Source organism: Podarcis gaigeae, assembly GCF_964106915.1.
Source record: "Podarcis gaigeae genome assembly, chromosome: 11".
Classification (NCBI taxonomy): Eukaryota; Metazoa; Chordata; class Lepidosauria; order Squamata; family Lacertidae; genus Podarcis; species Podarcis gaigeae.
The window spans coordinates 47,345,754-47,373,463 of NC_139687.1; the positions used below are offsets into that span (position 1 = coordinate 47,345,754).

General features: G+C 44.7%; 1 protein-coding gene across 1 annotated transcript in view; it reads right to left on the reverse strand.

The window, feature by feature from the left end:
- Nucleotides 1-27,710, reverse strand: part of WDR70 (WD repeat domain 70) — a 130,012-nt gene that overhangs the window by 37,884 nt on the left and 64,418 nt on the right. The window contains exons 10-12 of the mRNA XM_083703550.1: nucleotides 23,202-23,376; nucleotides 5,271-5,370; nucleotides 348-432 (exon numbers count right to left, since the gene is read on the reverse strand). Of these exons, the coding sequence (XP_083559676.1) occupies nucleotides 348-432; nucleotides 5,271-5,370; nucleotides 23,202-23,376 (360 nt within the window). The remainder of the gene's footprint in view (nucleotides 1-347; nucleotides 433-5,270; nucleotides 5,371-23,201; nucleotides 23,377-27,710) is intronic.

Consider the following 27,710-nt stretch of genomic DNA (forward strand, 5'->3'; position numbering starts at 1 on the left):
GAGCAAGGGGGAAATCAAAGGCCAAATCCTTAACATTTCTGGGCACCATCAGTCGGAGGTCTAGACAAAATGTCAGACCTTCTAAGTAGTAGTAGTGCCCCCTTTTAAACCTGTCAACATAAACTGCCCTTCCTAACTGGATTTACACATGTTGAACAAGACTTGTGATGGTTCAAAACATGGTCACTATCACAACTTACTACTCAAGTCTTTTTTGGTGAGCTGGGCATATGGTGAGTAGAATCTATTCAACAAGATTGGTTCAACAAGAAGCTGTACTTCATTGAATCAATCTTCACTGACACCAGCACGTAATTCCTTGTATCTTAAATCAAAAAGGTACTTACATTGGGAAGAAGCTAGGTAGACCAACAACTGAATTCAGAGGTGTTTTAAACTTCCTGATGTCCCACGTTTTTAAAGTATCATCACCTATGAAATATAAAATGAAGACTTAATAAGCAACGATGAAGAAAAACACTCTATTCCTTTACTATAATATTACAAAGGCCAATGTAGAAACTGCCCCTGCCCCACCAATATTTCTAATGGTTTTCTCCCAAACTTTTAGAGGAATGGCATTCTTTATTTCCCAATACCCTCAGCAAAGAGAGAAAAAGAGAACAGTAAAAGGAAAACAACATCTTTAAAAATCAATTTATCAAAAATTGCCAAATAACAGACATTTGTTCAAGGCAAGTGAGGAAGTTGGAGTTTTGTTTTGTTTTGTTTTTTTAAAATATTTTTAATTAATTTTCAAAAGTTATATAAAAACAAAACAAAATAATAATAAAGACAGACAAAAATAAGAGACAAGTATAATTTCCCCTTTTTTTTCTTATAACTTACTTTCCCAACTTCCTCATACCTCCCCTCTCTGTATTCCAATTTCTATTTTATTAGTTCAGCAATTCCTTTCCCTTAATTTTCATTTAATTTTTGACCTTTCTTTTCTTTTTACTTATCCATTACAGCTGGAAAGGAAGTTGGAGTTCTGAATTCTTTTCAGCCCAAAGTATTTCTGATTTCTTGCTCTCCACACTGGTATGTGTCAGTCCCAGCATACTGGGAAACCTCAACTTCCTGTTGCAAGTTCAAGTCATAGAGAGCTGTGGGTTCTAGAACTTCTCTGCTCCTCCTCTTTCGTATCTGTGATTAGGTGACTGAATGTGTCTGCTTTCACTTTAAAATTAAATTTAAAGTGAAAGATTTAAAGATTTCCTGGTGGTTTGTTTAAAAAATGGTTGATGAGAAAAATAGCAGGTTTAAACCATAGTTTCAGAGCCTGGTTTGTTCTTAAAGAACCTGCAGTTTTGACTTCAGACATCTCAAGAGACTGTAATTAGTTTAAAAATGAAAGAAGCAGCCTAGAATTTTTACTTATAATGGGAAAACCATGGTTTCCCATTATGTCTGAACCAAGTCATAGACTCTCTCCAAATTCTCTATTCTGCTGGGCAGTTCTTCAGTGCCATTAATTCTGAGGTCCCCTGGCTAATGACACAAATGAAGACTGACAGGAACTCTGATAGGAGTACATGGAATTTTTGAATTGCTGGTGAACTTACTATATTTTCAGGAGGCATATAGAAACAAAAACTTTTTTAAAAAAGCTAAATGAATTAAGCATCAAATATCTGAAAGGGCTCCCTTCTTGCATAGAGAAGGGTGGGTAGGAGAATGATCCCATCACTGTGGTGGACAATTGCTTCAGGGAAGCTGCTTCCCTTCATAGAGCAGGCATTATCCTCACCAGGTGCGCGGGTGGCGCTGTGCTCTAAACCACTGAGCCGCTTGGGTTTGCCAATCGGAAGGTCAGTGGTTTGAATACGCATGACAGGGTGAGCTCTGTCACAGCTTCTGCCAACCTAACAGTTTGAAAGCACACCAGTGCTAGTAGATAAATAGGTACCGCTGTGACAGGAAGGTAAACAGTGTTTCTGTGCGCTCTGGCACTTGTCACGGTCCTCCGTGCACCAGTAGCGGTTTAGTCATACTGGCCACATGACCCAGAAAACTGTCTGTGGACAAATGTCGGCTCCCTCGGCCTGAAAGCGAGATGAGCGCCACAACCCCATAGTCGCTTTTGCCTGGACTTAACCGTCCAGGGGTCTTTTACCCTTTACCCTCTTGACTCCAGACAAAAAGTGTCACTTTGGGGGGTTCCCCAAGAATAGGTTGGGGACATAGCTATTAGGGGAACATAATTGTAGAGTGGGACTCTACCTCAATCAGTAGCAATCCTAAATCCAGGACAGCCGAGTCATTGCTCTAGCCAGTGCCCTCAGAGTCATAGCACTACAGTGCCCTCAGAGCTTGTCCCGATCTGGCAGTTCGTGGAAAAAATATTGATTCTGAGATCCCAGAGCCCATGAGCGGGGTGAGGGACTGCAGACTAAGGAAGAAAGGCTCTACATGTGAGGCACAAATCCTCTTACTGACCAAGCAACTGAGTATGACAGAATGACAACATGTAAGTTATGTCTTAAAATATAATCCTAATAGCAATTTGGGTTACAATTTCTAACTGCATCCCACATTGCAACATAAAAGCTAAGTAATTCAGCTTAAAAAAATGTTGCAGAACAACAGCCTATCTGGCAACTGTTCAAATATGCTTCTCAGAGTAACAAACTGCAATCAAGGGTTCTTTGGCCTTGACAGACTAAACCTTGACACAATCGTCTCTCTGGAGGACTTATGGGACGGTTGTTACTAACGTTTAACAAATATGTTAGGAAAAGCTTCTTTGTTCTGCATCACATCAAACTGTATACTTTGTTGATTGCGGGTAAACTACTCCAGGAGCCATTCTGGCAGAAGAGTGGGATACAAACACTCTAAATTAATAAATAGTAAAAACTACCAGCCAGGGCTATGGCCATGATACATGATACATGATACTTTTAATGTAAAGCAACAAGACGTGCAAACTTTGTAAATTTCTATCATGTCAGCAGGAAGATAGGACACCTCACAATTAATTCAGCCTCGCTTTTATGATCAAGCTACTCATTCATTACTGAATCATCTTTTATTACTGTGATGCAAAAAACATATCCAAATATGCTTTCTAAGACCTATTCTCAGGGTCAGAAGTGGATCTTTAAGCATCACTTTCTTGCATTTCTGTCAAGTTACAAGCTTACTCTCAATGGTAATGAAACAGGGAACATTCATAAGCAATTCTTCTGTTGTTCCTTCTCCCTTGTGTCTGCAGCTGAGCCCTGTCTCAGTTCTCTCATATCCGACAGGCAAACTGCATCGCAGACCAAGGAATATAATCAGGGTTTCACTGCAAGTTCCTATTCCCCCAAACATGATCTCCTCTTTGATCCCTTGCATTTGGGCAGGTGCGCTAATCTAAGACTGACTGCTGAATACACATCTGCTTTTGCTGGTAAAGGTCCAGAGAAATACTTACATTACCAAAAGCACAAATGCGCTCTCACTTTTTTTTTAGTACGTATTAAAAATGACTACAATTACGCTTACCTATCTGAGGCAGCGTGATTTTTAAAGCAGCTTTTGAACCTGCACACTAAACACCCAATTTCAAAATGATTTTAGATCAAAGCAAAGCATCTGGGTTAGATCCTAATTTATTTATGAACAGCCACCTGGCTACCTATGACATTCTGGGGATGGTTGAGGGTTGCAGCATGGGGGTTTGGAGCGGGGCGGGAATCAGCAGAGGTGAAATAAAACAGTCACAATTCTTTAGAAACTATAAATGCAAAATTTGACAGGACATCCACGAAAGTAAATTAATTCGGCACACACTACCTTCAAGATGAATTATGAGCACGTCTTACTGTTCTACCCTGTTGCACAACTGAAGTGTGTGTAATCAGAGACATGGGGTTGCTGCTGAAAATGGCAGCCTGGTGTGGTCTGCAATAGCTCACTCTGTAACAAGTAGTTAAACCTTGCTCACGTCCTGACACCAGACAACACCAGTGCTGCTGGGAAAAGGTTCATCATAATGACATCTAGACATGAATTTCAAGTTGCAAGTGTGGGGAAGGAGGAACTTAACATGGGTCTTTTGTTTTGGTTGTACCCTGTGTTTCTGGTAACATGTCCTGCCAGGCCCAACATCAGCTTGCTATGGTAGCTGTTAAGGGCCACACAACTGCAGGGATGTCAGGGAACTGCCATCAGCTCAGAGGCAAGAGGTGGAAGAGCAGTTGTGTTACAGGGAGCCTCCGAAGATCTCAGCGGAGGCAGGTCCCCCTTTGCCCACGCCCTCTCTGAGCAGTTGGTTTACACGCAGAGAGGGGAGGCGTAGGATGGGGGTCAAAAGACTGCTATGCTGGGGGAAATTTAAGGACCGCCCACTCCCAGATTCTGCTACCGATTGAGCAGACATGTACTTGAGACGTTCTGTACCGTAAATGTTTTGTACAGATAATAAAGCCTGGAAAAGACTGGTGGGAGTCTTGCCTGTTCGCTCTCGAGCAACCATGCTGGCACCTGACAAGAGGTCTCACTGATGACCCCTGGACCTCCTCTACCACCACTTTACTGTTTCTGCATAGTTATCTGCCCTTTCTTAGCATGCTGTGGCGTTTGCCCTCCTAGGTGGGTCATAAGGAAAGGGTTAAATGAGTGGGATGTGATTGGCCAGTGGGAACCCAAGGGGAGGAGTTAGAGTTAGAGTTGGAGTTGTTTGGAAGTCAGTTGGGAGTTGGAGAGGGAAGAGGGAGGGTAAGTCTGTGGGTTGGTCTAGTTTTGATGTGAGAGTGAGTGAAACTGATAGGAGGAGTCAGCTAGACAGTTGGGAAATTAGTTAGCAGCTATTAGGAAAGGTATAAGCCAGTATAGAAACTAAGATTAAGAAACTGACAAGAAAAATTATCTGAAACCATAAACTTGTTAAGGCTTATAAAATAAACTTGCTTATTTGATTTAATGTTAACAACTGTCTGGACCCTGTGTGTACCCTAGAGAAACGGGTTGGTGGCAGTGGGAAAGCAACCACAGTGGTGGAACAGGGATCAATAGACCGTCAAACGTCCGGAGACCCTATGTGATCACCACACATGCAAACAGTGATAAGATTGAGGAGATGGAGCACCGGCCTTGTGCTCTCCCTCTTGATAGTAGTGAGGACCAGGCCCAGGGGGAAAAGACAAATGAATAAGAAATGGTGGACAAGATCCCACCAAAATCTGCAAGCAGCACCAAGTTCTGCTGCACGAGTTAAGCACAAACCTTAGCCTCATTTGTATTCAGCAGCACACACGGAAGGAAATATGGTCACTTACCTCCCCGACTGGCAAGAACTGTACCATCATAGGAAAATGTCAAGCATGAAGTGTCACTGCCTGGAGCATGTGCCTGCCTGCAGTGGAACTTGGTATGAACCTGTTTGTGAAGAAAATAAAATATTAAAAAGCTTTGCTACTTTTAGACTGTACACACCTGGTTCCTTCAGAACATCAAATGCCCTTTATTGCATTTGCTGGATTAAAAAAAACCAGCCAAGCAATGTAAAAATCTTGGGTGAGACGGGTGAACAGAGCTACAGCTGATGTCCATCAATACTTGTCCAACACCCTTTATGTACTTTTAAGTATATCTGGGGTGGGAAGAAGTTGTAACATTTCCAATTATTTAGTTTTACAGTCCAGAAAAAAGTAATGCAACCAAGTGATATTAATACCTGGGTATCACTCCCTTTTATGTGAGTTGAAGACAAGTATGCATGACTAAGATACAAAATACTTCTTTTTTTTAATCAAGAGACAGTATTCTCATCCTTCCTACACCAGGTTTATAAGATTTAAGATGACAAAATATATCATCTGTCTTTTTGGATGTATCTTGAAAGCAGCAAAAGATGGGGGAAATTCACATGCCAAACCAAGACCTGCCAAAAAGCCTGGGTTAAAGATTTAGAACAAATATTTTTGAGTTTGAATGCCATTTGGCTTCAGCAGTATGCAACTTTGGGAATACTTCCTTTGTCTTGAAAAATGATGTTCTCCTAAGCAGTACTAAAATATATTTCAAACAATAAGTCTCATACTAATTAAAAGGTGAACTATTCATTTAGAAACTCATTTTTACCAGACCTCTCATTTAGAAAGGTCTCTGAATTTTTATCTAAGAATAATCCCGAACACTTAAATTGAGTTATTAAGAGAGTTAAGATGATCATATCTTGGCTTATTCTTGATAAGTTTTTTGGCTGCACATGCTTCATTCGCAGTGGGAGCAAGCAAACTTAAAAAGTCTTCCATTAACTGTAGTTTCCCATCTCATCTAAACTGGAAAACCATGGTTAACAGCTTTGGAATACGTTACAACTTTCAGTTAACTTCAAACCATGGTTTACATCTTGGCCACATGGAAGCCCAAATTATCTCATATGCTGCTGGGAGAACTTGAGACAGGCCCATATAGGCTGCACTGTGTGGGATAGAAATACGATAAATTAAAATGAATGAGTGTCATTAGTTATCATTGTGTAATGGGTGAAGCTGAAAAGGAGCAGAGGTAGTCAATGTGGTGCCCTCAATATGTTGCTTGACTACAACTCCCATCACACTCTGCTAGAATGGTCAATAGTCAGGGGTGATGGGCATTGTAGTCAAGGAACATCGGGAGAATGTCATGTTGACTACCCTGATATGGAAAATTACCAGCTGAGAAGCAAGTTATCTGTAAAAGAGACAAGAGAAAATATATTACTGCCCCCAAAAGTCCACCATTTTGCAATATTTGTAAATTCATATCAAAGAAAAAATATGGCTGACTATTGATAGTTAAGCAGCCAAAACTATTTTATGGGAAAATGTTCTCCAAACAGCCGGGTGAAATACCATCTGTGCAGTTTTTTTAAACATGAAATCCTATGTAAAATATTTGGATGTCTCGTAAAGCGTCTGTATCTCTAAAAAATGATAATGCTAATTGGCCAACATGAAACAATAAATATCATTAATAAAAAATAGAGTTTCTGGAAAGTGTTCAACTGGCCTTTCTTTATTTTTGCACTCTACATGAAAAATGTCCGCACACATAAAAGTAGCAAGTTCTCACCATTCCCTCTCTAAATTATGCTTTTAATCCCCAGTTTAACCTTTTGCTTGGCCATTATTATGGAAATCCAGTCCTATGATATACTGTGGTTTAAATACTTTATATAAAATGCTTCTCATGGGCATTGCGCCACTGGGCAAGTTCAGATTAGCTTACCACATACTACATGCAGCAAATTTGGCAAGTCCATTGTCCTATCCAATGATGAGGAGAATCTGCTCCACTGAATCAAAATCCAGAGAGTGAAGAAATGGTTAGATTCTCATTTCTACTTGGCAGCAAAATACAGTTATTTCTGCTCTCTTTAAGAATTTGGCTGGCTTGCTGTTTATGAGGAGGCTTCCCTTAGGCTTAAGGCAGGGTGGGACAATCTTCTGAAGGCCACGTGCAAAAATAGGTGGAGTGATGAATGTAATTTTTACCTTTTACAATAAATTAGTTTCTACACAAACTCACAGGTCCTTCTCTGACCTCCATCCAGACCAGCGAGAGGCATTAGCAGAGTTCAAGGACATATTCTAGCCAGGCCAAAAAACTCAAGGAAGATGGAAAGCCATGCCAGTAAGGGGTGTGGCCTGGGATGAGGGGGTGTGGCCTTGAAAGAGTTCCGAGGGCCAGGTAGAGAAGTCTGGATGGCCACATTAGTGAGGTTCCCCACTCCTGGCTTCACCTACAGCTCAGTTCTCCAATCAGAGTTTCACATTCTTCCTTCCTTCCTACTGGTCCAAGGACCTGGCTCCTATGTCTGCCAGCCTTGGCGAATTAGGGGCCTAATGTCATGAGCCTAAGTCCATGCTGCATTTAAGCATACATGGGCTATACATACATGGATTACATACAGCACTCACTACATTTAACTCTGTATCTAAGGGAAAGAATAACTTGCTTCTAGAAAGAGTTCTATCTGGTTTCAGTCTGCATAGCATCACTACAAGTCATATGTTAAATAAAAGACAGCTGGAAAACACTCTGTCCCTTCCACCTCTCTGCCTAGAATCAACATCTGCTGAAAAGCAAGCTTCATGTAGTAGCAACATCGTGGGGAGAAATGCTTTGTTATATTTAGCAAAAGGGGGGCACATGAAGGCATAGTTACACAAGGAAGAGTTTTGTTTCTGCTACTGTAGTTTGATGAGTAACTAGAATATGAGCATTCAGAAATAATTCATTTTATAGCAAAAACAATTACTTCTCTAGCAAGATCCTTATCTATCAGTTCTAAGGTAAAGGGACCCCTGACCATTAGGTCCAGTCATGGGGTTGCGGCGCTCATCTTGCTTTATTGGCCAAGGGAGCCGGCGTACAGCTTCCAGGTCATGTGGCCAGCATGACTAAGCCACTTCTGGCAAACCAGAGCAGCGCACGGAAATGCCGTTTACCTTCCCGCCGGAGCGGTACCTATTTATCTACTTGCACTTTGACGTGCTTTCAAACTGCTAGGTTGGCAGGAGCAGGGACCGAGCAACGGGAGCTCACCCGGTCGTGGGGATTTGAACCGCTGACCTTCCAATCGGCAAGTCCTAGGCTCTGTGGTTTAACCCACAGCGCCACCCACATCCCATCTATCAGTTCTAGGACACCACTATTTTCAAAAGATTATTTTGGAGAAAGTTTACAATATAAAAAACCTCGGATGTCATCATATAGTATCACATCATATATAAAATCATACATAGCTTTACTCATCATACTGACAGCCAGTGTAGTGTATTAGCTAGAGTACTGGACTCAAAGTCCCACTCAGCCAAGAAGCTCATTGCCTCTCAGCTGAACCTTTCTCACAGGACTGAGAGGGATGTGTGGGAAGTGCTGGTCCTTTTAAGGTAAAGGTAAAGGACCCCTGACAGTTAAGTCAAGTCACAGCCTGAGGAAGCTGGCGTTTGTCCGCAGACAGTTTTTCCAGGTCACGTGGCCAGCATGACTAAGCCGCTTCAGGTGAAACCAGAGAAGTGCACGGAAACACCGTTTATCTTCCCGCTGGAGTGGTACCTATTTATCTACTTGCACTTTGGGGGGGGGCGTGCTTTCGAACTGCTAGGTTGGCAGGAGCTGGGACCGACCAACCTTCTGATTGGCAAGCCCAAGAGGCTCAGTGGTTTAGACCACAGTGCCGCATACAAACTGAGATGGCGGATAAAACACCTTGTGGTCTCTTTCATTTCCCCACAAAATGGGAACTAGCAAAAGAACTGACTGATGTTGCAAAACTGGGATGGGGAACCTGGGATGGGGAACCTCCAGATTGGAACTACAACTCCCATCAACCCCAGCCAGCATGGCCACTAGTCACGGATGATGGGAGTTGCTGTTCAACAACATATGGAGAGCCATAGGATCCTCACTCCCTGCTGTAAATCAATATTCAGGAAATAGACATATCAAGCCATGTCATTTTCTCCTCTTGTAGCACTAAGCTGAATTCTCTAATCTGCTTGCTTTTGGGTTAAATACCCGCTAATCTAAATTATAAAAGTTCAAATAATCTGAAGCACACAACTAAAATATGTTTTAGGTAAAGGTAAAGGTACCCCTGCCCGTACGGGCCAGTCTTGACAGACTCTGGGGTTGTGCGCCCATCTCACTTAAGAGGCCAGGGGCCAGCGCTGTCCGGAGACACTTCCGGGTCACGTGGCCAGCGTGACAAAGCTGCATCTGGCGAGCCAGAGCCGCACACGGAAACGCCGTTTACCTTCCCGCTGGTAAGCGGTCCCTATTTATCTACTTGCACCCGGAGGTGCTTTCGAACTGCTAGGTTGGCAGGCGCTGGGACCGAGCAGCGGGAGCGCACCCCGCCGCAGGGATTCGAACCGCCGACCTTTTGATCGGCAAGTCCTAGGCGCTGAGGCTTTAACCCACAGCGCCACCTGCGTCCCTATATGTTTTAAAAACTCATTAAAACAAAATACAAGCCCAACAACTTCATCAGAATATGTTAAGAGCTGTTATTTTGAAACATCAATTTTTATAGGCCACCGTTTGCAGCAAAATCTGGAAACGATACTGTACATTCCACCTCAGCTCTCAGGGAATGTTTCTCGTTATTGTGTGAAAAAACAAAAAGTGTGAACCTAAAACCGTTATCAACAGTCCAAATGCCAAAGTCATTATTCCCAGTTCTTGAGTTTCTATGTAACAGAGGTCTGAGCTACTTTATTTATATGCTATTTTACAAATATGCCTCTGTTTGGGTTGGTGTTGAACACTGTCACGCTCTGTGTATTCTCACACATCAGCCTATGTTCTTATACACTATGGTGGGCCTCTTAAAGCAGGGCTAACCCACAGCTTTTTGTTACCTTAAACCAGTGATGACCAAACTTGACCCTCCAGCTGTTTTGGGACTACAATTCCCATCATCCCTCACCACTAGTCCTGTTAGCTAGGGATGATGGGAGTTGTAGTCCAAAAACAGCTAGAGGACTGTTTGGCCATCACTGCCTTAAGCAAATACTACACACTGCGTAGTATAACAAAAGCCCATTCAAGATCAAGAGGTGACCCAAATCTTATTTGTCTTATTTTCACTGGTAATGCTCATCACCTTCACTGCCTTCCTTTGCAACTGTGGCCAGTATAGAGCAGCTGTATCTCAGTATTATCTTCTGGAATCCAAGGCAGATTGCTCAGCGGATGAGCTGCCAAGCAGCCTCTGTGTACAAATGCACATCGATCTCTCTAAGAAATGTAGGTAAAGCTGAAGAAGGCACCCCTGGAATTTTGGCACCCCAAGCGCTGGCCCAATTTGCTTGCATGGTTGAGCCACCAATGCCTTAAAAAGATGTAGGACTTAGCAGGCCAGGTTTCTGTCTGCATCCTCTCTCTCTCAACAAGAGTCCTAAGAACACAAGACCTCTCTGCTCACTGGGCTCGGTGCTATACAGGCGATGGTCATTTTAGGCACGTCCAACTGATGTGTGATTGCTGGTGTGTGGGTCTTTTTGGACCAGGAAGAGGGCAGAATGGGGCGGGGCATGCATATCCATGCTCTGCCAACACGTGTGGGGGCTGGGAATGGAACTAGCTCATTCCATAGGTGCAAGGATTTTCACTTGTGTAGGAAACTCTCCTTTTCAATCCCTGTGTATGCCCTGCACTCCCACTCAAAATCCTTCAATGGGTTGGGGGAATCCCTAGAACAGAAGGAGGGGAGAGGGAAGCTCTGCTGCATACACAAAGATCATTGCACTGATGGAACAAGACACCGTATTTTTCGCTCCATAAGATGCACCCGACCATAAGACGCACCTAGTTTTTAGAGGAGGAAAACAAGAAAAATAATATTCTGAACTAAACAGTGGATGTATGGTTTTTGTAGTTCATGCTGTGGCAGCCTCCTTTAACGCTAGAGTCCCTTATCTCCCCTCCTGATTGCTTGCTGATCAGCTGCTCAGCGGCTTTGTTTCAACACCCCATTCCCTCTTTCTAAAAAAAGAAGAAGCATGATCTGCTTTTCGCCCCTGGGCAATTCGGCTCCAGGGACCACGCATTCACTCCATAAGACGCACAGACATTTCCCCTTACTTTTTAGGAGGAAAAAAGTGCGTCTTATGGAGCGAAAAATACAGCAGTTGGATACCACCCAAAACCTGCCCAAAGCTATCACCCAAGGACATGAAGCGTACAACGAGTTATGTTGTCAGTTTGGGAAAGATAACTGAATAACCATCATCTTCAGTGATTGGGTTATGGCAGGTTCCCTCCATGTGAATCTAAGGTCTCGCTTTTCTTTTTTTTCTCTCGATCCATTTTATTCTCAAATCCAAAACAAGAAAAAGGCTGAAAAGCCAAAATATCATTCTCCCTCCCCTCTCCATGTATGAACTGGACACAGAAAGGTATAAACATTGCTTCCTTTCCCAAGGGAGGTTATTTGTAGCTGAAAACAAGGGGGAACCTGCACTGCTCTCGGATAGTGCTTAAAGAGGTCTGACTGGGTTATTTTTGTTACGAGGCGACAGAGCTCAAGCTTCGGCGCTGCCTCTTGTCACTGTATTAGCTAATACAAACAGTTGGATAGCACCTTAGTGTAAACTGTTTATTATATAAGAGAGAATGCATTTAGAAATAGAACAGTGTCCTTTTTAATCTTAGCCAGAGGGAGGAGCATAGGATGATCATATGGCATTATTTTCAGGCTAGGAAGTAGAAGCCGGACCAGATGTATGCAGGGGAAAAAATGTTAATATTTGCTTCTGGCATGCTGTATGCAATTTTTCAGGTTCTGTAGCAGAGGTCTGGCACACATACCTCTGGAAAAGAAGTGTGGGATACTTGTGGATATGGAAACTTTACCTTGAACTTGCGAGGAAAATATACTGTCTATTTGGATGCCTTTCATCTTATATTTACTCAAGAAATTTCCAGATGTAGCTAGGTACTCTTCAAAGGCTCCTATGAAACCATCAGTTTGTCATGCAAACAAAGGCAGAAAGGGTGTTTTTCCTCATTGTTAGTAGTTTTGACTGCGGTAAACCTGACCAACAGTCAAACACCTTGTTAATTTACTGGATAATTTGCATTGTAAATAATAGTATTTCCAACTGGGTGATGCAAGGCAAAATTCAACTTGAAGGAAAACTCAAGAAAAATCTGATGAAAGTATTTGAAGTATTTACATTCCAATTTTTTGTGTTATTTTATCATTAAAAAAAGAAATGAAACAAAGCGGAACACAAGTGACAGACTCATTTCTGTAACCATTATAATATTATGGAGCCCACCAAAACTATAAACTATACAGAGAAAGCATAATTAAAAATGCATAGCACTGTACATGTTTGTGTGCTGTCCAGTTACGACACATCTGCCACATCTACAAATTTACAACTCTTTTAAAAATCAGATGTATATATAGGAGAGAGGTGTTTCCTCCTCAGTTTATTTAGGGCAGGACAAAGGGAAGTAATTCATATGATGCACAATTAATTTGTGGAATTCACACCTACAAGATCTGGTGATGGCCACCCACTTGATAAAATAAGAGATGTTTAGACAAATTCATGGTATATCACTGGCCACATCTCATGCTGGCTATGTGGAACCTGCAGTACAGTGGTACCTCAGGTTAAGTACTTAATTCGTTCCGGAGGTCTGTACTTAACCTGAAACTGTTTTAACCTGAAATACCACTTTAGCTAATAGGGCCTCCTGCTGCTGCCGCGCTGCCGGAGCACGATTTCTGTTCTCATCCTGAAGCAAAGTTCTTAACCTGAAGCACTATTTCTGGGTTAACGGAGTCTGTAACCTGAAGCGTATGTAACCTGAAGTGTATGTAACCTGAGGTACCACTGTATGTCAAGGCAGTATGTCACAAAATGTCAGCAGCGGGCAAGGGCTATTGCTCTTCAATGCTCTGCTTATGCGTTTCCCAGAGGCATCCGGCAGATTGCTCTCAAACAGGATGTTAGACTAGATGATCCTCTGCATCTGAAAGGAATCTTCTCATGTTTGGTATCTGTAACAAGAAGTGTTCTCTTTACCCTTTTGGAGGGGAAAAGAGAAACACCACAGGTTTGCCTCTCTATTCTCTAGGAGGTCAGAAGGGGAGAGTTGTCACCTACCGTATTTTTCGCTCTATAACACGCACCTGACCATAACACGCACATAGTTTTTAGAGGAGGAAAACAAGAAAAAAAATATTCTAAACGAAACAGTGGATGTATGATTTTTGTGGTTCATGCTGTGGCCACAGACATGTGATCTGACGGTGAGTTTGGGGTAGCCCAATGCAAAAATCCTGAGGATCCATGTGGATCCATGCTTTGTAACCACGTTTTTGCGCCATTGCGGCCCCATGAAACAGTGTGTGTGTGTGTTTTTCGGTGCAGGCTGTAGCCATGGATATGCTATGTGATCTGATGGTGAATTTGGGGTGACCTAGTGCAAAAATCCTGAGGATCCATGTGGATCCGTGCTTTGTAACCACGTTTTAAGTGGGGAGGGAAGGAAAAGAACTCAAGGGACAAGGAGCTTGCGTGGGGGGTGTGGAGAAGGATGCTGCTGATAATGCAGGAGAGGCTCCTCTCCGGCTTTGCTCCTTTAGAACAAGCAGGCTCTGCGTCTCTCCCTCCTCCCCGGCAAGGAAACCATGATAGTAACCACTCTGAGACAAATCAAGAAAAATTGCGACCAACACTCTCCCCCAACAAGCGCAGTGAGGTCAAAACACACACACACGCAGAGAGGGAACTGGCCCTAAAGTTGCAGGGCGCTGGGGGAGTGAACGGGAAGCAAGAGAAGGAGAAGGAGCCCTCACACAGAGAGAAACACACAGAGTGTCAATTCTAAAGTCGGAGGGACAGCGCAGGGAGAGTGAACGGGAAGCAGGAGGAGGAGAAGGAGCCCTCTCTCACACACACACAGACACAGAGTGTCAATTCTAAAGTCGGAGGGACAGCGCAGGGAGAGTGAACGGGAAGCAGGAGGAGGAGAAGGAGCCCTCTCTCTCACACACACAGACACAGAGTGTCAATTCTAAAGTCGGAGGGACAGCGCAGGGAGAGTGAACGGGAAGCAGGAGGAGGAGAAGGAGCCCTCTCTCTCACACACACAGACACAGAGTGTCAATTCTAAAGTCGGAGGGAGAGCGCAGGGGCGCAGGGAGAGCGAAGGGGAAGCAGGAGGAGGAGAAAGATAGCTCAAGCACACACACACACAGCCCCTACAGTGGCTAATCCAAAATCGGACAGCAAAAAACTGCAGGCAGGGACAGAGAGTACGGGGTTGTTTTAAAGCAGCCAACCCCGCTCTGCTTCTCTCCCTCCTCCCGGCTAGGCTGGCTGAAAAGCTTTGCTGCTACTTAGCAGATCAGTGGGGAGGAGAGAGGAACATAGAGGACGGGGTTTTTTTAAAGCAGCCAAGCCAGCTCCGCTTCTCTCCCTCCTCTCCAGCTCGGCTTGCTGACAGGAGCCGCTTACACCTGCTTTGCTGTTTCAAAGCAAGCCACGGACTGCTCACAACTGCAGCAGATTTCCCCGCCATCTGTAGGCATTCGCTCCATAACACACACAGACATTTCCCCTTACTTTCTAGGAGGAAAAATCTGCGTGTTATGGAGCGAAATTTACGGTAATTTTAACTGTAACATAGAAATTGGGGGAACTGCAATAATAATAAAAATAATGACTTAACAGGTGTCAGGGAACTGCCATCGGAGTTAGAGGTGCTGGACAGGCTCCAGCAGAGTAGGAGAGACTCTGCAGCAGAAGCAGGAACCAGCAGGGGGAGTGCAGGAGTTACAGCGGAGGGGAGGCTCTCAGACGCTTCTAGTGAGAATAGTGAAGAGGTAACTAGACCCCCTTTAGGAATTCCCTCCCTTCGCCGGAAACTGTCACGCAGAGAGTCACGAAAGCGCATGTCCGTCAAACAGCTTTTATGTTGGCGTAAATTCCGTAGACGCCCACTGTCAGATTCTACCAGCGACTGACGGAGTCATGCTTTTGGGGGCTCCGTTAGTGCCTGGGTTTGGATGACCGGCCAAACCCCAGCGGGATCAAGCTTTTACGCACAAGCAGCTCATTATCCCATCATAGCAATCTGACAGTCTCCGAAAGCTGTTTGTGCAAGCAGAGGGCATCATGAGTGAACCAGCAGGAACCGGGGCAGCTGGAGCTGGAGCAGATCCAAGCCTGGAAGAAAGGTACAGGGCGTTGGAGGTCCAGCTCGCACTGCAAACGGCGAGGCTGGAGGAGAGGAGGGCTCAAGATGCAGATAAGGGGAAAACCACCCCACTTGCCAGAAGGGGGCCTGGATTGGTGCAGAAATTTGGGGGGAATCCCAGGAACTATCAAGCCTTTAGAACAGAGATGCAATATGCTCTCAATCTACTGTTTGATGACTTCCCCGATGAGAACTCTAGAGTGGCGTACGTGATTGGCCATCTAGAGGGAGGGGCGAGGGACTGGGTTCGCCCCCTGATGGCAGCCAATAATGAAATCTTAAAGGACACAATGAAGTTTTTTCGCGCCATGGACTTGATGTTTTCCAGCGAGATTGAGCAGGGGATGGTGCGCAGGGAGTTGATGGCTTGTAAACAGGGGAGCCGATCTGTACGTGAGTACTGGACTGAGTTCACCATGCTGATTCATAGACTGGGGTGGAACCTTGCTAGTGAACCTATTCAAATGCTATTTGAAGAAGGTCTCTCTCCGGCAGTGAAAGATGAACTTTCCCGGGCGCCTAGGGCGGAGTCTATGGACCAGCTGACTAAATCAGCGCTGTCCATAGGAGCACGCCAGGAGGCTAGAGCTTTGGAAAAGCGGGAAGGAAAGGGGGAACGTTGGAAGGACTTCCGCATTCCAGAGATTCCGGAGCAGCCTTTCCCGCCAGCAGAGCCGATGGAACTTGGAGCAGCGCGCGCGCGCACAGTTTCAAACACCAGTGAAGGGCGGAAGAAGGAGGGAAAGAGCGGCAAGAGATGCTATCTCTGCCAACAGCCAGGTCACTTTGCCAGAGTCTGTCCGCAAAGGAAGGAATGGCAAGGGATGGCAGGAACTGTTGGGGGGAAGGAGGAGGATGAAATGAAGGAGCAAGTAAAAGCCAACGCCTGGTTGCCAACATCGGGGCACAGCAGCCAGGCCAGGGAGTAGTGAACGTGCCCACGCCGGAACCCCCAAGACCAGCACTTGTGATAGAGGTGTTGCTGGAACTGGCAAACGGACACCCACTAAAGATAAGAGCGCTATTGGACTCAGGTAGCTCATGTAATTTCATGAGTAAGGAGTTTGCAGCTGAGCACCAGATACAGACTATCCCATTAAGTAAGCCTTTGCAGGTTACCACGATTGATGGGAGGGAGCTGTTGGGAAGAGAAGTGAGCCAACAGACTGTACCAATGATAATGAGGGTGGCACGGCACACAGAACTGATAGCGTTTAACGTAGCCACCCTGGGAGGAGCCCCTATTATCTTGGGAATGAGCTGGCTGGCACTACATGATCCGCTAGTAGGCTGGCATCAGCGCGTGGTTTCCTTTGGATCAGCACATTGCCTAGAACACTGCAAGGAGGGAGAGGCCCAGGCAGGCAGCTGGGCCACTCTAGCAGGGGTGGAAGTGATGGACAAGGGGAAGGTGCCACCACAATACGCTGACTTGATTGACGTATTCAGCGAAAAGGAAGCGGATAAATTGCCCCCGCACAGACCCTTTGACTGTCAAATTACCTTACTCCCAGGAGCACAATTGCCAGTGGGGAAGCTGTATGCAATGTCAGACAGTGAGATGCAGGAGTTAAGGGAGTTCATTGACAAGAATCTCAAGAGAGGTTTCATCAGAGAGTCACGAGCGGTGGGGGGCAGTCCAGTGTTCTTTGTGGACAAAAAAAACACGGGCAAGCCCAGACTTGTGTGTGATTTCAGGTCCCTGAATGCAGTGTCAGAACCAGTGACTTTCCCTATGCCTAGAATTGATGACATTCTGACACAGGTGAGAAAAGGGAAGATTTTTACCAAGCTGGACCTTAGGGGGGCATATAACTTGATACGTGTGAGGAAGGGGGATGAGTGGAAGACCACTATGTTCACCCCCTTGGGGGCGTTTGAGTACCTCGTTATGCCTTTCGGATTACAAGGAGGCTCCGCCTGTTTTCAATCATTCATGAATCACGTCCTGGGGCCATTGCTCTACAAGAACTGCGTAGCGTTCTTAGATGACGTCCTGGTGTACTCAGAGAATGAGGAGCAGCATGTGCGAGATGTAAGAGAGGTACTGAGCAAACTGCGAGAAAACCGGCTGTGGGTGAAACTGGAGAAGTGTCAGTTTCATACTAGGGAGGTGGAATTCCTGGGGTACCGGTTGTCTGACAAGGGATTGGCCATGGATCCCAGCAAGGTTCAAGCGGTACTGGAATGGAAAACACCAAAGACCAAGAAGGACGTGCAAAGGTTCCTGGGGTTCGGAAACTTCTATAGGAAGTTCATCAAAAACTTTGCCCATTTGACCGCGCCCATCACAGATTGTCTTAGTAGCAAAAAGAAATTTGTTTGGACGGAAGAAGCGCAGCGGGCGTTCGAACGCCTAAAGCAGGCGTTTGCGTCGGAAGAACAGCTTCTGCACGTGGATCTACAACAACCAATGAGAGTGGAGACTGACGCGTCAGACCGAGCAGTGGGGGCCGTGCTTCTCCAGCCGGGAAAGGATACGTCGGAATGGAGACCGTGTGCATTCTTTTCGCGGAAATTGAACAAATCCGAGAGGAACTACACAGTGTACGACAGAGAACTGCTCGCCATTCATGAAGCATTCCGGAAATGGCGGCACTTGCTGATTGGGGCGCAACACAAGGTTCAAGTCCGAACTGACCACAAAAATCTGGAATATTGGAGAACAGCCCGTGTCCTGAACCAGAGACAAGTGCGATGGGCCCAGGAGTTCTCCAAATTCCACTTTGAGATTCGTTACGTGCCAGGTTCAGAGAACGTGAGAGCGGATGCCCTTTCCAGGAAACCTGAGTACTTAGAGGGGGAGGGAGCGCCTGAGGCAAGGCATGTAATCTCCGAAGACCGCTGGGTGTGTGGGGCGGCATTGGTGGGGCAAAGGGAACTGATGGAAGGTACGGAGAACGATGAATACGCCCAAGAGAAACTCAGAGAACTCAGGAGGACAGAAGAGAACACAGGGGGATTTGAAGAAAAGAACGGGGTGTTGTATTACAAAGGGGCACTGTACATACCAGATGGGGAACTGAGGGGCAGAGTACTCAAGCAGTTGCATGACAGCCCCACAGCGGGACATTTTGGACAGCACAAAACCATGTGGTTGGTTACCAGGGAGTTTTGGTGGCCCAAGGTGAGGGAGGACGTGCGGGAATATGTTAGGGGTTGCGACAGGTGTCAGCGAGCAAAAGGAGAGAGGGTGGCGCCAGCGGGGCTATTACAACCCTTACCCACGCCAGAAAGGCCTTGGGAGGCAGTATCCATAGATTTTATGACGGACCTGCCAAAATCCAAAGGCAAAACAGCTGTCATGGTGGTGGTAGATCTATTAACCAAAATGTGTCATTTTATAGCCTGTTCACATGCGGTTACAGCGGAGGAGACCGCCAAGTTGTTTGTAGAGCATATTTTCAGGTTGCATGGCGCCCCCTTGAGGGTGGTCAGTGACAGAGGCAAACAATTTACTTCCAGGTTCTGGAGGAAACTTATGAGCTTACTGCAAGTAGAACTCAATTTCTCCACTGCCCGACACCCAGAAACTAATGGGCAAGCGGAAAGGGCAAACGGCATTTTGCAACAATACCTGAGGTGTTATGTAAAGGACAGAGAAAATGATTGGGTAGATAAGCTACCGCTGGCCGAATTTGCCTACAACAACGCGGAGAATGTGTCCACAGGGATGAGTCCTTTCCTGGCAAACTATGGGTGCCATCCCCGGGCATTCCCAGGAGAGGGGGGGGGGAGAGGTGGAGCGTGCCGGCAGCGGAACATTTTTTTGAAGAGATGGAAGCGATCCACCGTCAGCTTCAACTTAACTTAGAGAGAGCCAAGGAAGAATATAAGAAGCAAGCAGACAGAAATAGGAGGGAAGGTGAAATCATAAGGGTGGGAGACCGAGTGTGGTTGTCCACCCAAGGACTACCGTTCAAGGGTGGGAGTAAGAAATTGAGACCCAAGAAATTGGGACCCTTTGAGGTCATACAGCAGGTCAACCCAGTAGCATTCAAACTCAGACTGCCCAGTCACATGAAATTACACCCAGTATTTCACAGGTCATTACTGTCGCCGTACCGAGAGGGACGTGAGTGGGGGGAGCGTGAGAGAGAGGCCACCCAAACGCTCGTGATAGAAGAGAGAGAGCGCGACATGAACGTGGCAGGAATCATTGATTCCAGGTGGAAGGGGAATCAGGTGGAATATCTGGTAGAATGGGAGGGGGAAGTAGAGTCGGAAAACACTTGGGTGCCAGCAGAGGTAGTGAATGACGAGATCTTAATAGAAACATTTCATCAGCGTTTCCCAAGAAAACCGCAACCCGTGGCACGATTTAGAAGGGAACACTTTGGGACCACCGATGAGGAGGGAGAGTTTGAAGGGTTCCCAGAGTCAGGGGTGGGTGAGGAAGCTGCCTCCGACGAAGAAGAAGAAGACGGGGAGAGAGACGGGACGCCGTGGCTAGAAGTGTTTGAATCCTCTGATGACGAGGATTGCTCTTTCAGGGGCTTTCCGCCCTCACCGCCAGTGGGAGAGGAGGCGGGAGGGGGTGAAGGGGGGCCTGGGGGGGAGGTGGATGTCAGGGAACTGCCATCGGAGTTAGAGGTGCTGGACAGGCTCCAGCAGAGTAGGAGAGACTCTGCAGCAGAAGCAGGAACCAGCAGGGGGAGTGCAGGAGTTACAGCGGAGGGGAGGCTCTCAGACGCTTCTAGTGAGAATAGTGAAGAGGTAACTAGACCCCCTTTAGGAATTCCCTCCCTTCGCCGGAAACTGTCACGCAGAGAGTCACGAAAGCGCATGTCCGTCAAACAGCTTTTATGTTGGCGTAAATTCCGTAGACGCCCACTGTCAGATTCTACCAGCGACTGACGGAGTCATGCTTTTGGGGGCTCCGTTAGTGCCTGGGTTTGGATGACCGGCCAAACCCCAGCGGGATCAAGCTTTTACGCACAAGCAGCTCATTATCCCATCATAGCAGGTATTATTTTACACAAGGGTAAAAAATGGGTGAATCAAGTTTCCAAAAAACGACGATGACTCAATGAAAATGAAAATGCGAAGTCTGTGGAGACTGTTCGAACTTTTCACATACGCTTTATTATTTCGTTATTCAAAATGTGTTCATAAACTATGGATGCGCACAACTGTGCTCTCTGTGCACCAGAAGTAAAATTAATGAAGTTTTTGTGACACAATGGAAAACCTGGATGTGAACTATCAGAGAAAGAGGCATTCTTCTTTGAAGAGAAGCACACATATAACAGAACTCTGGTTAGTTTCTTGGTTATCTCCTCTTGATGTCATATTATCCTTCCTTTATTAAAATTCAAGAAAGTCTTGAATTTATTCCAGGCTGATGGGCCAGACGTCAGTGGCAAATGGAGCAACGGGGGAAGGCACTCTGTGAGGACTGCTTCAGTAAGCCCCCTCCTCCCAGCCATGCTCTCTTTTCTGTAACAGTGAAGCTTTACGACAGAATAAATATTTCTGGTGCATGACTCAAGCCCTAGTAATGGGCTACAAGTCAGCAAGGTTGCCTTCTCCTCAGTGCTTGATCATTGAGTGAGACCATTCCCTTGCTTTTTACAACTTGTAGGCTACGCGTTACTGAAGAGCATGACTTAAAAAAATTAGTTTGCTTCGTTATTTTATTTTATTGTGTTTTATTATTGTTTGCCACTTTAGACATTTAGGGAAGCTCGCCTGGCACCTTCATTATACAGCTTCGGGCGCCAGGCAAAAAACGTTCCTTTTTAACCAGGCCTTTGGTTGACCTGATCAACATCCAATATCCTTTTAAAATGTGGCTCTTGGGGGGGTGTATTATTGCATTATTGCATTTATTTTTATTTTGTATACTGTGATCTTTTTATGTGAACCGCCCTGAGACTTCCGGGTATAGGGCGGTATATAAATTCAATTTAATAATAATAATAATAATTCATTTTGCTTGATTGTAAAAAGAAGCTCAAAGTAATTTTTTAAAAACTCAGTACATAAATTTCAAATGAGCAAGGAGGCAACCCCTGACTCTTTAGCATGGCTATTACCCTTCCCTTTGACTTGTAGCAGTGCTCTACTTCCCAACTACTTGCACTGTCTGCAGGTTAACTGTGTTTCATTTATTATAACAAACCTTTTGATCCTGATATTTAAGCAAGAATACTTCCTCTTTAAATAATAAAAAGTGTACACAGTAACTCCTTGAAGGTATGGCAAAGCTTCTCCACAACACTGGCTGTTAAAGTAAGTGATCTGGGAGAACAATGTTGTCGTCACATAATTTAGTACGGCAATATCAACCTATTCAATCTTTCATACTGTTTCAAAAAGGGATGTGTACAGGAAGTGAAAGGGGTTACATTATCATAAATATTCAGCCGCAAGCCTACAATAACGTTAGTCCAGCTAAATTCTGACTACTTTTGATTGCCAGCTTTTTATTTCTGTTATTATTTCTACTATAAACCTAGTAAAACCTCTTAATGGCATGAAGCTTTAAGGAAGCTATTCCAAGTGTAAACTTGTTCCAACAGAATAATAATTTTTTTCAGAGGCTGGCTTTCATCACCTGTGTGGCTGTTGATGTAAATGCAGACAGTATTCAAATATTAAGTTTCCTGGTGTAGAGTTAACAGCGGCATTCCTAATAGTCTGCTTATTCATGTCTTTCTCTGCATGAACTGTGTGCCTTAGGAATGACACCGTACAGGGGTGTGCATGTTCACCTTTTCAGGTGTTTATGAATAAGCAGAAAAGATGTGAAATTTCAGCGCCATTTGGCCAGAGTATCATCTGATGGTCAGGCTACTGCAGATGCCCCTTAATGAAAAAAATCACCCTCTCTATCTTTGCTTGTGTAATTTAATCCATAGTGCATTTTCAACCAGAGTCTTTTCAGCATCATTGTACACAACTTCACAAGGAAATACAGGGGTTCCAGCCTGCTTCAGTTGGCGGTTAGGGGTGGAACCACTAGTTTTAGCCAGCAAATTTTAGTGATGATAGCAGTGGGGACGAAGAAACAGCAACAAAAAGTTAAGTCTGTTAAGTCTGAATTTCATAGAGTCAAGTCTGCAGATGCATTCTAGTTCTGCAATTTCACATTTGAGGCTTAAAATCCTGATTAGTTAGCAAAGTTTTAAAAAATATTTTCGCATTCCGGACATAATGGAGAACTTGGTTTGGAAACACATGAAGATCTTCAGGGCATGGGGAAGGGGAGAGGGAGTGTACAGCCCCAACGTTTGCCAGCAATGGATGTTTGAAATGGCCATTGTTAAGATGGAAAACGCCAAAAAAAAAAATCATTTTATTTAATATTGCTTGAAAAGAATAGCCACCTGAATCAATAACATTTATTTGCCAGCATATATGAAGGTGGTATAGTTGGAAGGGACTGCATAACTTTAAGTCAGAAAAAAAGCCTTAAGGGATTTCACCAGGTTACACATTCAGCACTTCCCATTTTCACAGTTGGTGTATGAAAAAAGATGGCCACTTACATTCATATTCCTATCCCAGATCTGTATGGACCCATCTTGGCAACCAGCTGCAATGAGTTTGCCATCTCTGCTGTAGGTGCAGCTTGTGGGAATCACCCGTTTACCTTGGGCTGACCGTGGTTTAAACACACCTTTGTGCTTTTTGTCATTGGTAACATCCCATGTCCTCACAGTCCTAAGGAAGAGATCAACAGAAAATAATGGTTTGCCAAACAGTTTAAAAGGTGAAATAAATCCTAGTTGTTTTGAAAAATCCAATTTCCTTATGATGCAAACAAACCACAGCCGCAATGTCGTTTTATGTACCGGTAATTCTTTTAAATGCATGCTTAATACTGAAAACCTAGGAGTGCATAATAAAACAATGCATCTCCCAGCCTGTAATGTTAAGAGAAGAGGAGAATAAAATTGCAAAGAAAGGAAGTTACTAAGAAATTCATTTACAATAGTGCAGAGAACGTATCTATTCACAGCACCAGTTGAACATGTGGCAGTTGAGAGCAGGGGCAGTGGGTGCAATCCTGCTCACCTCTCCATGTGTTCAGTGTGTGTGAAAATGGCTACAATGCCTCCCTCCCCCACCTCTTCTCTGTTTACACTAACTTGAATAATTACTTAGTTTGATGTTGCAGTGATCAATCTATGCCTGTGAGATTAAGTGCAAAGTTGACCAATTATTCCTCATTAGGCTGTAATGGCCTGCTGCAGACACAGAACATTGTTGTAATTGAACAGTGCTGATCTAGCAGATCTGGTTAGATGGTCTGCTTTGCTGTGCTACAGAAGGTAGGGCATATTCCACCAAGTACAAAAATAAAGGCAAGCTGGTTAAGGCTGCCCGAACTATTAGCCCAGGTAATTCCCTTGTCGCAAGCAGCAGATCAGGAGGGGCAGCGGATTAGTGCTTTTGGTATCTAGCTAGCTACTAGTTCCAGATGGCAGCAGCTGCCTAAGACAGCTGCATCCAAGTGATGGCAGCACTCCTAAGAGCTCTCTGGGTCACTGTTGGCACTTCAATCTGAAGAATGACCCACAGAGAATAAGGCATTGTAAGCAAGGTAGCCCTGGCGATTGCCCAGGGAATATTTGCTGCTACAAGGTGGGAGTAGTACAACAGTTCTCAAGGGTCACCACACCCACCATGGATTGCTCCAACAGAGGACCTGAAGTTCCGCAGATGGGCAAGATGGCCTTAAAGGTAAAGGGACCCCTGACCATCAGGTCCAGTCGTGGTCAACTCTGGGGTTGGGGCACTCATCTCGCTTTATTGGCCGAGGGAGCCGGCGTACAGCTTCCGGGTCATGTGGCCAGCATGACTAAGCCGCTTCTGGCAAACCAGAGCAGCGCACGGAAACGCTGTTTATCTTCCCACCGGAGCAGTACCTATTTATCTACTTGCACTTTGACGTGCTTTTGAACTGCTAGGTTGGAAGGAGCAGGGACCGAGCAACGGGAGCTTACCCCGTCGCAGGGATTCGAACCGCCAACCTTCTGATCAGCAAGCCCTAGGCTCTGTGGTTTAACCCACAGCGCCACCCGCGTCCCTTAAGATGGCCTTAGATGTACCCAAAAGCCCTGTAACAACCTGTCCTTCACTGGCTGCCGAGGTAGGCTATATGAGTAGTATGGATTGTGGGAGTGTCCAGACCAGCTGTTCGTTGAGCATTCATGTTGGTCCGCTCACACAAAACTTGTGTGGAGGTTATACAACTCAGCTGAAATGTTCACATGAGGGTCATTCAACAATGCCAGCTAGTGGTTATTATCTCACGCTTTCCAGTGCAACTTCCCAGGCGTTTTGCGATTAGAAAAATGATGGCATAATTGCATCAGGAAGTGTGTTGTTACAACAGCATTTTCTCTGCGTAAGCAGCACATCTGGAAGCACCCTGTGACTGCTTTAAGAATTTGCAACAGAATGCCAAGGCTTCAGTTCAAACCACCTCACCATGAATCAGGTGTGCTTATTATAGAGCAGCTGCAAACTCAAAACCCATCCATCAACCTTTTATATCTGGATAGGCTGCTGAAAGAAAAGGGAATCTAGTATACACTGAAAGGTATATCCAAAAGCTATCCCCTTCCCCAACAGGGAAAATATACTTAGTGATATACTCAGAGCTGCATACCAGAAAACAGAGACTGCCCAAGGACCTAGTAATGCATTAGTTTTACATGAAGGGGGTACGTAACGATAGAAGAAGAAGAAGAAGAAGAAGAAGAAGAAGAAGAAGAAGAAGAGTAGCAGTAGTAGTTTGGATTTGATATCCTGCTTTATCACTACCTGAAGGAGTCTCAAAGCGGCTAACATTCTCCTTTCCCTTCCTCCCCCCACAACAAACACTCTGCGAGGTGAGTGGGGCTGAGAGACTTCAGAGAAGTGTGACTAGCCCAAGGTCACCCAGCAGCTGCATGTAGAGGAGCAGAGACGTGAACCCGGTTCCCCAGATTACGAGTCCACCGCCCTTAACCACTACACTACACTGACTCTCATGCAGATCAACATCTTCATGCATAAATATTGTTACACCCAAGGAATGTACGTCATCAGATATTATTTATTAATTTGTTTTTGTGAGCTGTCTTGCAATGAAGATTTTCATAAAAGGTAGGGCTCAGAAATATTAGATGAATAAACAAATAAGTAGGATGGAGCTGCGCAAAGCTTAGAGGATTGTGAAGCATAGCTACCCATGGGTAGCGTCTTGCCTGTGACCCTTAGGAGGTGCTTTTCATCACATCTGCAGCACAGGCTTCAGTTCAAACCACTTACTGCTCATTTGTCCTTCTCGCAAACTAGTCATCCAATGCCAATTTAGATTTTAAAAAAATCACTGAAAAGTATCTGCGCTGGCCTAATGGCCAGGCAAGTTGCCATTTTGGCAGCATGGGTGGGCCTGCTAGCTGCTTATCTTTTCAACATGCCCAGGAATCCAGCAAAATGTTACTGGGGTGGGGGATGGATGGAGGGATGTGGACAAAGGCTGCTTTCAGTGGGGAATGGAGAGAACTGAACAGGAGAGTTGTGGAGCAATACTGGGTTCATATATTTGACAATGAGTTCATAAAGAACTTTAACATAATGGTTGGGAATTATAGGAGTTATGGCCCCAAATATCCTGAGAACTCTAGGTTAGTAAAGGTGTACACACCACTCAGATATAACTGTATTGCTGATATTCTATTATTTTATGTGCACTGTTTTATATTTTCAGTGCTGTAATCCACTCTGGGACCTTAGGCAAATGGCAAGATATAAGCTTTATGAAGAGATATATAGACATACCCCCACCGCCAGATTTTACTGTTTCTTAGATATACATAAAACAGCTGAAAGTGCAGGAATGGGAATGGAGAAGGACATAAATACAGGTGGACTGGCTAAATATTCCTATACACAACAGACTTCCATCCTTTCAGAATGCTGAATTTCTTCCAGACTTTAACTCAAATGTCTTCTGGCATCCAACGAATAAAAACATTTCAATATTTGGCAGGGAGAGGAGATAATTAATTATAAAGAAATGAATCAAAGAGCACGTTGGACAAAGTTCATTTGTTTAGACTACACAACCAAGACTTGGGATCCAAGAATACAGTTTATCAGGTATTTTGCCAAGTCAAATGCTACTACTGTATCAAGGCAGCCATCTACCAAGAAGATAAGGCTGTCTGAGCAAAGACAAAGAGTCGGATTTCTAGTAGGTTTCGCAAAACAAAATTGGGCATACGCAACAGCTGGACCATACACTAGCAAATTCATACAAGTTATGAGGCACACAAACTGTATATAGTTAGATGCCAAGAATTATTTGGGCTGGCCAAACAGAAAAGCCTCTGGCAACCCATACAGTATATGCATTTCAGCCCTTCATAATCTGTACATGACGCGCAACTACTATGCATTGCATATATGGGCATCCTGAAAAATGTAGCCATTAATGATGGATCTTCCAGTCAATGACAAAAGCTATTGTTTTGACATACCAACAGGCAATGCCTATTACTCCTGGAAGCTACAGGAGTATCACTGGGAGTTACATCCATACCTATTGGTCTATGGAGGAAGTTTCTTTCTTTCTTTCTTTCTTTCTTTCTTTCTTTCTTCTCCTAAGATTTTATCAAAGATCTTTCACAACACAATAAAATAAAAGTAGCTAATCTAAATAAAAACAAAATAGAGAAAGGGAAAGGGAAAAGAAAATGCAGAGTCCTCTCTCAAAGGTAACCCTTGTCCCACACAGGAGGCAGGCCCTTCCAGCTCTCACCTGGGAACTTTCCTTTCATCTCCCAGTCTCTTAACCTGGGAGATTTTCCCTTTCTTGCCTCTCACTCAGGGTCCAGAGGAAGTTATGGGTATGGGGGGCACTTCAAAAAGCATGAAGAAGATACAAACCAAGCCAGCACAGCAGGCATAAGATAAATGAAAGAAGAACCAGCTTAAGGGAAGAGAAGAAAGCCCTCAAAGGCTTACTTCAGCCATACAATTATCAGCCAGAAGAAGAGCAT